Source organism: Podarcis erhardii, assembly GCF_964252035.2.
Source record: "Podarcis erhardii genome assembly, chromosome: 1".
Classification (NCBI taxonomy): domain Eukaryota; kingdom Metazoa; phylum Chordata; class Lepidosauria; order Squamata; family Lacertidae; genus Podarcis; species Podarcis erhardii.
In genome coordinates, this window is record NC_138497.1 from 32025925 (window position 1) to 32038391 (window position 12467).

Here is a 12467-nt window from a genome sequence, read left to right on the forward strand (position 1 = left end):
GCCCACCTAGCAGTTCAAAAGCACATCAAAGTGCAAGTAGATAAATAGGTACCGCTCTGGTGGGAAGGTAAACGGCATTTCCGTGTGCTGCTCTGCTTCGCCAGAAGCGGCTTAGTCATGCTGGCCACGTGACCTGGAAGCTGTCTGCGGACAAACACTGGCTCCCTCGGCCAGTAAAGTGAGATGAGCGCCGCAACCCCAGAGTCGTCTGTGACTGGACCTAATGGTCAGGGGTACCTTTACCTTTACGTTTATAGTTACAGATAGGTAGCCGTGTTGGTCTGCCATAGTCAAAACAAAACAAATTCCTTCCAGTAGCACCTTAAAGACCAACTAAGTCAGTTCTTGGTATGAGCTTTCGTGTGCATGCATCAGGTATCTGAAGAAGTGTGCATGCACACGAAAGCTCATACCAAGAACTGACTTAGTTGGTCTTTAAGGTGCTACTGGAAGGAATTTGTTTTGTTTTTACGTTTATATTTATCTTTATATTGAAAAGGCAGGAACCAGCCAGGTTCATCCTGAAAGAGAAAGTCTGTTACCTATCTCCATGGGTGCAGTGAGACAGGGTAAGAGGTTCTTCTGGGGAACACATAGTTTATTGCAAGCTAGGATTGCCTCCATCTGTTCATTCTCTTCTTTGTTGCCTCAGCTGTATGTGACCCTCCATGCCAGAACAAAGGATCCTGCAGCCGTCCCCAGCTTTGTATTTGCCGTTCAGGCTTCAGAGGCTCTCGATGTGAAGAGGTGGTTCCAGAACAAGAGTATCATCCTCCTGGCCCTGTGGCTGCCTTCCAGCCCCCAGGACGCTCCCCTCTCAAAAGAATAGGCAATGCAGAGAGAGAAAGCCCACTAAGAGGAAGACAGATACCTACCATGCAGAAGCTACCAACTGGGTAAGTTTTATGCACCAGAGCTACTGCTCCCCTTGTAAATTAAAGGTAAGAAGTGTGGAAGAGGCTAAAGATATGAGTCACTTTCAGATGACCTGTTTATTTCACATTCATCCTGATTTCGTTTGCACAAAGTTTGCAGGGAAGATGCGTCAATCCAAGCCGTAGTTATCCCATACTTTCCAGCGCATTTCTGTCCCTTTCCTTACCACTAAAAGTTTGATTTGGAGGAGTGAGAAGGAGAGCGGGCCTGTTGCACAAAAAGCTTCAAATCCACTTTAATTGTGTAACCTGACTTTGCCAGTATTCAGTTGAATCCCACAAGCATAATGGTGACAGGCCATGGTTTGTTTTCATGGCCTTGGTTTATCTATTTGAGAGCAGATGTGGAAGGGCAGAAGAGGCAGTGAAGATGCACATAAACCCAAAAGGGGTATTGTGCTTAGAGGTTTCTCCATAGCAAATGCAGAGGCAGAGCTAGCTGCTCAGGCACCCGGAGTGGCGCACATGCTGTGCACCCAGGGGCAGGGCAAGCATCCTATGGGGGTGGAGCGAGTGTCCCAGGGGAGCGGGGAGGTGATGTCACCCCCCTCAGGGATCACACCTGGGGCACAGCACACCCCCCGAACCCCCCTTCTTCTGCCAGTGAGCAAATGTGCCTATTTAGCCATTGGAGGGCATGGAATGGCAGCTGTCTGTCCTCCATTCTTGGCTTAAATAATTTATATCCTAGGGTTCTTCCTGAACTTATGCAGATCTTTCCTTTCACCCCTTTGCCCAGGATCACTTGGAAGAGAAAGACAGCCTGAGCCCAGGGTCTTTTGTGCTAGGCCCCAGATCACCGGCCCTTTCTCCTTTATTTAATTTTCTTAAAACACTGCTGTACATGCCCATTACAGTATTGGTGAGACCACAATCACCAACCACCATAATTTGTTCAGATAAAGACTCTCCTCCTGCAAAGAGGGGAGGGGTTGTGGGCGGGAGCCGATCTCCACCTCAAGCAGGGGGCGTTAGCCCCTCCACCCACTCCCCTGGCTGGCGCACCACAAGCCACCAACCACCATAATTTGTTCAGATAACTAAATTTGCACATGTATATATAAATTAGCATTTATGCATACAGTTTGTGGAGCTGTGCCCTGAATCTTTTAGTCATATAATCTGAATCTAGAGTCTCATAATCAGGCACCTTATTATACATCACTGTCATATTCATGAAGGACTTTTGCTGTACTCTGCTAGGCCATGGGCCTTGCAATCCTGCAGTTCTGCTGCATGGCCCATGATTGCATAGTGCAGGGGTTAGCAAGGTTTATTTTGCCTGGGCTGGATCGGTCCTGCGGAGTTCCCTCCATGGGCCGGATCGTGGTCGTGCACACGATTTTCAGCACCACGGAAGTGAGTCCCAGCACCATGCAGCACCGGTTTAGCACAGTGCGCAAGTGGGCAACTCAGTTCGGGGGCGGCTCATGGGCTGGTCAAACGGCCTCCATGAGCCGCTTCTGGTCCATGGGCCTTAGGTTGCTGACCCCTGGCATAGTGGAACACATAAATCCAGCAGCTTAAGGCAGAAGCTAGTAACAATTGCAAAAATACAGATATTGTTTTTGTTGTTGGCTATTATTCGGAAAAAAAGAAGCAGAAACAGGTTTGTGGCTCTTTGTGGAGAAAACTGTACAAATATGTTGAGTGACTCCTCCTCAATGCCCCAAACCTTTGGCAGCTTTATATGGTTTTCTTTTCCCTCCAAAATTAATGGCTGCTATCCTTTCCAGTCCGATTCTTTAAATCCCATTACATAGAAGTCAGTGGCATTTTAATAGCCTATGTGCAGGATTGCAACCTGAGTCTTTAATGGCTGGTGGAATCTGAGCCACTGAGTAAAACTTGTGAAACCACAGGCTGTGACCTTCCTGATGTGGAACAAGAATGCTTTCAGGCTTTACACACACACACACACACACACACACACACGTATACGTAACCTACCCTTCAACAAATGGGATCCCATTTTCACACCAGCTCTTTCTCCATGTGATGAATTTGCCTCACACATCTGGGATAACTGGGCATAAAGGCACTCAGATATCTCAATATGACTGGCATTAATTCTTAGGCAGCTAGATGGAGAGAAAGAACATACATTCAAATATTGAATACTCTGTGCAGGCAGCCAGACACAGTGATTAGTAGTGAGCCTTGGGATTTGGGACTGCCCCAGCTGCTTTTCACTGTTTAAGACTTGCTGGCTCTGTCCCAAGGAAATACAACTCCACTAACAAGGGGATTTTTATTTTTAAATTTCAATAAGAAAGGCTCAAAATTGTACATTTTGTACATTTTGGCTTTCGAATGCCAAAAACCTAGTTGGCGCCACTTCCTACAGACAGAGAGAGAGAGAGGACACTGTGTGTGGAGGTGTGGCGTTTGCCTCCTAGGATGGGTCAGAAGGAAAGGGTTAAAATGGGTGTGATGTGATTGGCCAGTGAGAATGCAAGGGGGGAGTAAAAGTTAGAGTGGGAAGTTTTGAAAGTCATTTGAGGTTTGGGAGTTGGGAGTTGAGGTTTGGGAGTTGGAGAAAGAAGAGGGAGGAATAGGTAGTGGGTTGGTCGAGTTGTATTGTGAGAGAGTGAGAGGAATTGTTAGGTTGAATCAGATAAATAGTTGGAATAATCAGTTTGGAATTGTTAGGAACTAAGATTAAGAAACTGACAGGAGAAAAATAAACTGAAACCATACGCTTGTTCCTGCATTTAAAAATAAACTTGATTATTTGTTAATGTTAACAACTGTCTGGGCTCCGTGTGTCCCCGTGAGAAACGGGGTGGTGGCAGCGAAGAAGGCTATCGCAGTGGTGGCACAGGGTTAATAGACTGTCAAATGTCTGGGGGCCCTGTGTGATCACCACAGGAGGTAACTGTATTTTAGCCTTGCTTCTCTCGGTTCTGCTTACTTGCTTGGAAAGGGCAGGTGAACAGGCAGCGAGAGCAAGAAGAATGAACTGGTTGGGAGGCTCCAAGTGTTGGCAGTGGGCCTCCTGCGAGGGTGTTGGCCTTGTCAGGTTCTGGGTGTTGCTGATCGTGTTGATTGTGCTCATGCTCTCCTATACACAGGCTTTGTACACACCATACATTTAAAGCACATCCCTCCCCCCAAAAAGAACCCTGGAAGCAGGAAAGTACCTTTCATGAATGTGTGGACTATTTTTAAATTGTTTTAATTGCTTACTAGTATCAGGAGACTCATTCAAGGTTTACAGCTTTATTTTGCTTTGGTTTGTGCTTAACACACACACACACACACACACACACACACACACACACACACAGGGGTGGTCTTTACCACAGCCATCTATCCTGTTAAATAATGGTGGAAGTGAATTTGGCTTCTGTGGTTTTGGAGAACATTTCAAAGAGACACAGTATAGTCTTAGGCTGCCTCTCAAGCTATCCAAACTTTGAAATACCCTCTGTTCCCAAGGGAGAGTGAAGTAAGTTTAGGCGTGCTTTCCTAACCACTTACCGCCTTAACTGGCCAGGATTGAGGTGAGACCTTAAACAAGGTGCTACATTGGTGGCCTTCACTGTAGGTCTCTGCAAAGAAAAGTACTTTTTCTTCCTTCAAATGTGATATATCAACAAATGACGAGGCTTCCCAAGTGTATCTCTCTAAGATGTTCCAGAAGCTTTTGCTTTCATCTTTATGCTGAGTTATTGGTCCTATTGTGGCCTCTGGAAAGATCTTCTCCATCTGTTCCAGAGAGGTTTTCAACAAAACATCCTGGCATCTAAGAAGCAGCGAGTGCCCATTTGCTGTCTCTCTGCTTTGTTGGAAAACTTCAGCTGTTAGCTTAAGCAGCTCACATGTTTAAGAGAGAAACTTCACTCATCAGTCCATGTAATTGGCACTCCCAAAATCTTGCACTGGTGCTACCAGGTTTGTCTGTTCTGATCATTCCGTCTGATGTGATGAACACTTAACTGTGCTTCTGTTGATAACTGGCACCAGCTGGAGAATAGAAACCCTTGCAAATGCCAAGGAGAGATGGCAGCCAACTTTCTGTTGGGCATTTTTGAGAAAGTTAGGAGCCAACCATATGCTGCAGCGGATAGATTAACTTCATTTTCACACAGTGCCTTGCTTTTAAAAGCCTTTGCTAGCTAGTTTTAATAACCCAATATATACATGATTTGCTGCTGCTCTGAACATTTGCATTGCCTCTTCACTGTAAATGTATCCTGGTGCTCTGTAAATGGAAAGTGGCAATGTCTGTAGTTGTTTATCATCATTACATTATCTTAAACTTCAGGTTTTAAACAGCAGCAGCAGCAGCAACAACAACAATGAGCCTTCATATGCTCATGAATATTTCATACCAAATAACTAATACTCTTGAAAATCAAAAGAGATTTCCTTAGTTTTGGAGCTTACTGGGAATACCGATATGAATGGAACCCAAATTTGCATTGGTGCACACTAATGTTTTCCCCAGAAGCAACTGGTCAGTCAACATGATTATGCCCATGCATGTTTTTTTCTGATATAGAATAGTGCTCATTCTCCACTTTCTAGTCTCTTATTTCAGCAAAACACAATCTTGATACAGCAGCCAAGAAGTTCTTTGGTCCTCACAACCATCAGAGTGTGGATATCATATGATACTCTCTGTTGTTGTTTTTCCTTTTTCCTTTCCTTTTTCTAAAATAAGCAAAAAAAAAATCCTAATGCCAGTCAAAGTTAGATTATATAAATAGCAGTTCTACTTAGAACAATGAGAAACTCCTAACTCTCAGCCCATCTTTTGACAAAGTTTCAAATACCTTTGGCAAGCACTTCTGGAAACTTAAAATATGAGAACTCTCCAAGAAAAGTGTTAATGTCTTTTGTTCCTGCATGAAAATACTATTTCTAAATCACAGTGCGCACAGCATCAGTCCTGTATTTTGAAAGAGTTGTTCTGGATACTATTCTTAAACATAATTCTTTTTGAACAGTTTACTGACTGGGGAGAGGGATTTGTATGCGCTTCACAAATCATCTCCTGGGGGAGAATAAACAGATTTTGTGTCAGTAAGACAAACTGATATTTTATACCTTTCCTTAAACACAAATGTTAGAAAGTGTGTGCCTAGTAGGATGCAGATACAGCTTATATATGGTATGAGAAGAGTGTATATCAAATCCATGTTTCAGCCTTGAAAATGCTTATTTTGGAGTAGCCATATGATTTCTGGGGCAACCAAATTCAAGGTCACAGCTTTGTTTGCAGCCAAATGTTATCTTACACGGTGATTTTTTCAACGTAATATGCGACATTTGTTTCTAATAGAATGACTGCTGTCAATCATTCTGTTTAGCTTTCCCCAATGCTGATGTTTTAGGACCTCGTTCCCCATAATCCCTAGCCGGCATGGGCACTGTTCAGGGATTATGGGAAATGTAGTCCAACAACCTCTGAAGGAAGACTGTTGTAAATGGTATGATAAGAGTCTTCTTAGGTAAGAGTCAACAGCACTGGTTAAACTGGTTGCCCAGCTATTGTTCCATTGCACAATATATAAAAGAAAATGCTATCCATAATAAACCATACTCATACATTTTAAAAGAAATGGATTTTGATGTTGCACATGTCTACATTATCAGTCTTATTTTATTGGAAGCAAAGGGCAGGGAAAGAAGAGATGAAGAACATACAGTGGTACCTCGGGTTAAGTACTTAATTCGTTCTGGAGGACCGTTCTTAACCTGAAACTGTTCTTAAGCTGAAGCACCACTTTAGCTAATGGGGCCTCCTGCTGTTGGCACCCCACCGGAGCCCGATTTCTCTTCTTATCCTGAAGCAAAGTTCTTAACCTGAAGAATTATTTCTGGGTTAACGGAGTGTGCAACCTGAAGCATATGTAACCTGAAGCGTATGTAACCCGAGGTAACACTGTAAGTAATTTCCCAAGTGAAGAAGCGATCCTAACCTTGCCCCACCCTGCTACTAAGCATTGAAGATGGAGGATGAAGTGGAGAGAGTTCTTCTTCCATCCTTCTCCATCTGTCACTGAGGCCGCTGCCATGGGCAGAGCATGGAATGGGACCAGGTCTGCTTTTTTTCCAAATGTTCCTGACCCAGCCATGGCCTTTAAGCCCTGAGAAAGAGATCAACACTACTTCACCTCCTCCTTCAAAGTTAAAAAGGGCACCAGAGAGCCAGTGTGGTGTAGTGGTTAAGAGCGGTAGACTCATAATCTGGTGAACTGGGTTTCCTGCTCCTCCACATGCAGCTGCTGGGTGACCTTGGGCTAGTCATGCTTCTTTGAAGTCTCTCAGCCCCACTCACCTCACAGAGTGTTTGTTGTGGGGGAGGAAGGGAAAGGAGAATGTTAGCCGCTTTGAGACTCCTTCGGGTAGTGATAAAGCGGGATATCAAATCCAAACTCTTCTTCTTCTTCTTCTTCTTCAGAGGATTGCCTGCTGAATTTGGTTCCTGGTATTAAAATCTTATGCATTCTCTGGAGTGACCATGCTATGTGAATACAGCAAGGGGCTCAAAAATGCTTTTCAGACTCCCCTGTAAAAATGGCCTATAAAGTGAACAAGGACAGAGATGAGATACTGGCTCAGACATTGTCTCTAATCCCTTTGCTAATGAGCAACTGGGAGGATGTAGTTGGGCAGAAGCACCAGGAGGCTTATTCCCTGTATTCTTGCAATGCCAAAGGTTTGTGGAGAGAACGCAATGTAATTTAGCAGAACAGCCCTAATGGGTTCACAAAGCAGGAATGGGGTCAATAGCACATTAGAGGAAATAAGGGGAAACCTAATTAGAGTAGAACATATCCAAAGGCCACCCCCACTTTAAGAAATTCTCCCCTGGTGATTGTCATTTTAAATTAGCATGCTTGCAGTTGCTCTAACTCCATAGAATGTTTCAGATTCTCTGGAGAATTTCCAGTGTTCTTGTCTTTCACATGCAAAAAAGTTCCTTCCCGGTTATGCCAAGGATCAAAATCTGTTTTCTGTTTTGTTTTGTTATATTGTTATGCAGGGAAGCCTCCCTTGTGCTCTTTCTATTGTTAAAAGAGGAAAGCGTGTTACTTTTCTGACTAAGTATATACGTATGTATGAATGCATAAAAATAGTTGCGCTTCAGTTTTGGCACACTGCAGTAGGTCCAAAACTTATGTACTTACATGATCGCAACTTGCGTACTTTGTTGATTGATAAATAAATAAATAAATAAATAAATAAATAGAAATAGGGTAAGAGAGTGGGGGAAACAATAAGAAGGGGCCATGTGAGATTTCACAAGACTCTCCAGAGCCCACAAAGCAAGGTAGAGGACTTTGTGCTGGGTTTTGTATTATTATTATTAGTAGTAGTAGTAGTAGTAGTAGTAGTAGTAGTAGTAGTAGTAGTATTTCCTTACCATCCTTCATCTGAGGATCACAGTGTGGTTTGCAATATAAAAACATGAAAATACATAGCATCGTAACAAACAATACCCCCACCCCTTTTTAAAAGGCCAGATATTGTTTAATTAGTCAAAAGCCTGATAGGAATGTTTTCGCCTGGCACGTAAATATATGTGTTTGGTGGTCACATAACTCTTTTCTGCCATGGAAATAGTTTTAAAGCCCTCTGCCTTGCTTATGGGGCTCTGGGAAGGTTGTGGGAGCGTCCCAGGGCCCTCACATGACTTTCCCAGAACATGGTAAGCAATGCAGAGGACTTACCGTGTTTTTCGCCCTATAGGACACACTATTTCCCCTCCAAAAATGAAGGGGAAATGTGTGTGCGTCCTATGGGGCGAATGCAGGCTTTCGGGGAAGCCTGGAGAGCGAGAGGGGTTGGTGTGCACTGACCCCTCTGGCTCTCCAGGCTTCTGGCAGCTCTGCGCAGCCCTAGGGAGCCCAGTGCAAAGTCGCGCCGGTTTCCCGAGGGCTGCGCAGAGCTGCCTGCAGTCCCGGGCTTCGTGCAGCTCTGCCTGCATTCCGAAGCCTGGGCGCGCTGAAGAGCGCGCCCGGGCTTCGCACAGCCCTCCGCAAGCCTGGGGAGACCGGCGCAACTTCCCGCTGGGCTCCCTAGGCTTGCGGATAGCAGGCTGTTCTGGGGGCTGGGGTCAGGGGAAGCTCGGGCTTCCCCCACGCCAGCCCCGCGCCTGGGGGGGAAATAATTATTTTTCTTTATTTCCACCCCCCCCAAAAAAACGAGGTGCGTCCTATGGGGCGGTGCATCCTATGGGGTCAAAAATACGGTAAAATCTATTTCAATTGCAGGAAAACTTAGAACAGAAAGAGCTTTTTAAGCTCTCCACCTTGTTTACCAGCTTGTAGGAAGGTTGCATGAGGGCTCTGGAAGGCCCTATGGAGACTCCCAAGGTTTTCCTTGTTTGATGTGCAGCTTTGGACAGGTAGAAGAGAAGAAGAAAAAGAAGAAGAGTTTGGATTTGATATCCCGCCTTTCACTCCCTTTAAGGAGTCTCAAAGCGGCTAACATTCTCCTTTCCCTTCCTCCCCCACAACAAACACTCTGTGAAGTGAGTGGGGCTGAGAGACTTCAAAGAAGCGTGGCTGGCCCAAGGTCACCCAGCAGCTGCATGTGGAGGAGAGGGGAAGTGAACCCGGTTCCCCAGATTACAAGACTACCGCTCTTAACCCCTACACCACACTGGCTCTCCTACACCACACTGGCTCTCAGGTAGGGATTGTCACGTGGGTGTGGGGCGGTTCTGGGGCGTATGTGCCTTCCTGACTTTACACGATTTTGCCTTTGTGCACAGACCACCAGAACGTAACCCCTACATAAGCTTTGGGCCTAATGTATGAAGGTTGGACCTGAATGAAATCAAACTGTAGTTTGCTGCTATGTTGAAAATGCAACTACAGGGACCTAGGCTGGATCTAGACAAATCCAAATAGCATTTCAAGAAAACGCGCTGTAAACTTTATTATGGGAAATCACGTTGGTGAAAGGTGGGACTCCATAGTGCCATATGGTGTCACAGTGTTATAACGCATATAAACCGGTTTTTCTTTACTAATGTAGCTGAGCCCCTGGTGTTGTGCTATTCAAAATCTCAACATCTGTAGCCTAGCTGAAAATACTAGCTATTCTAAGCTTCTTAGACATACAGGTAGCCAGCACTGACTTGAGATATCATTTGCCAGCCTCTTTATTGGGTGAATTCTCTGGAAAGATCAACATGTAATCCATAGACAGTATGTATGGTTTTGCACCATCTTTGGCTGCATTATGCATGCATATTAAAAACATATTTTCTGTATCCAGAGCCTACAGGCCAAAGACAAATTAATATATTTCACTAAATATACTCCAGTTGTTCAGGTACTGGCTCAGAACACTGCTTCCATACTGCCTCATTCACACACATGTGGGGTTTGTGCGTCCAACTGACATCATCATCCATTCATGACCTTCCAATGTTTTCCCAGTATCTTGTCCATCTTTTTTTACAACTAAAGAAAATTTGACTCTTTTAAACAGCTGGAAGAGAAGGGCAACCAAACATTGATTGGAGAACTGCATCACAAATTTCAGATATGGTTTACATATTGTTTGGGAAAGTGCAGGTTTGATAGATTTGACTTTTAGTCTGTACTGAACTGCATTTCTCTTTCATCCGTACTTACAGGTGTTCCTTACATACTTTGGCAGCTGTCTGCCTGCCATCTGAGGGGTCAACACTTTGGTCCATTAGTTCCACAGCCATCCAGTTAGCATAACAACAAAAATCATATAGGCATGGTATGATTACCGTTTACTCTGGCTTCAAAGTGCTCCCACTGCTGATGTTTGAAGCTGAGCCACAGTTCATACCCATCTTCTTGAGAAATACTGTTGTTTGATGGGTTTTCCCTCAAACCAGCTTCCATCCAATCTGAAAACATAAGCCACATTCACTACAGAGTTAAGCTGAGGTGTGTACATTTGAGACAGCCATTGCACATGTGCAGATGACAGCTTCGTGAAGGAGCGTTCAGGAGGGTTGCTGGTGTGGGGAAACCAAACACACAAAGCACACCAGGTGATGACATTTTTGCTCCCTTATTGCGGTGTACAGCAATGTGGAAATGGACTTGAAACACAATGGAGGAAAGCAACCTTGATGATTTTAAAACTGCTAATCTGTGCAAAGACTAAGGATCTCAGCAAAACCCAGGGCAACTGGTGGCTCTTGGGTGTGTGAGAGTTTTGTGCAGTACTGTGGAGTACATTTGAAAGAGCTCTAGATACTGATGAAATTTGTATAGCTAGTTGCTAAATGCTAAGTTATTTGGCACCTCCCAAGTAGATAAAAATACAGGAAACCATCCCTATCTCTTATCCTCTTTTTAAAGCCTACAACAAAACCTAAATTATTTTTATTAGACATTTCTTTGCTTAGATGTTTGTATATTAAGTGTGCTGAATGTATTAAGCACGGAGGGAATTACTGGCAGAAAGCTAAATCATGCAGATGATATCTGCTTTTAATTCTGTGCTCATTTCTATTTTTGTAGAAGCAAATTCCATGGATGAAAATCCAGCTTCCATTAAAGTGCCATCATCTATATTTCACAGTGTCCACTGACATTTTGAGTCAGAGCCATTTTCTTCATTATGCAGGATGAGATGGTAGATTGAAGTGGTACGATCCAGAATTCTAGCACTGCAGATCTGTTTTTGTTTCCCTGCAAGTTGTAGATGATCATATGAAAAGTTTAGTATAACCCTCTCCCTGGTGTGCTAGTTTACTACATCAGTGAAGACTAGAAAATGTTAATGTGGTAATATGGTCTCCCACAGTGTTAAGTGGTGCAGCTGAGATTAGAATTCTGCTATTTTATTCTGTGTAATGTGAAGAACGGTTCTAGAATACTGCTACGATATGAGGTTGCAGTTTCTATTGTTGAATTTTCTACAAAGTGGTGTTTTTCTCTCCACATTTTTCCATTCTGAGGTGGATCTAGCTGATTGTGAATGCATGGATCTTGATGTCCAAGCCTGCATGAGTTGGGGAACCTGTGGCCTTCTAGATGTGGTTGGACTGCAAATACCATCACCTGTGACCATTGGCCATGCTACCTGGAAGGGATTAGAGTCCAACAACATTCAGAGGATGACATCCCTGCTGTATGTGAATGAAGTTGGATGCTATCACATGCTCAGTCACAACAGAGTGCTGCGTGCAGAATGCTTAATTTGGGATCTTCCAGTATTAACTACTTTCTGCTCCATATGGTCATAGCAGTAACCACAGCAAAGCCTTAGAGAAACAAATCTACAAAAAAGACAATAATCTGATGACAGATACTTTGCGGGCAGGCAGTGGTGTTTTCTTTGAAGCACTTTCCCCTTCTATCTTCCCTTTGTTTAATTTGAGAAGGAATATAAAACCTCTGAGAGACAAACCCATCCATACGTTTAAGGTAATAAAGCTGGGAATTAGTTATGGAGTACTGCTGCTTTGAATTATGTTGCTTCATCCATTTCACCTAATAAATTCTTTTTGGAGTTAATCGCTTTAAGAGACTCTAGTAAGTAGAATGTTAGTTTTGCTCTATGGCAGGCAGAGGAGGA

The 12467-nt window shown here is 43.9% G+C and overlaps 1 protein-coding gene across 1 annotated transcript in view; it reads left to right on the plus strand.

Moving 5' to 3' along the window:
- Positions 1–12467, plus strand: part of LTBP2 (latent transforming growth factor beta binding protein 2) — a 142156-nt gene that overhangs the window by 35490 nt on the left and 94199 nt on the right. Inside the window, exon 3 of the mRNA XM_081857916.1 lies at positions 653–896. Within this exon, the coding sequence (XP_081714042.1) occupies positions 653–896 (244 nt within the window). The remainder of the gene's footprint in view (positions 1–652; positions 897–12467) is intronic.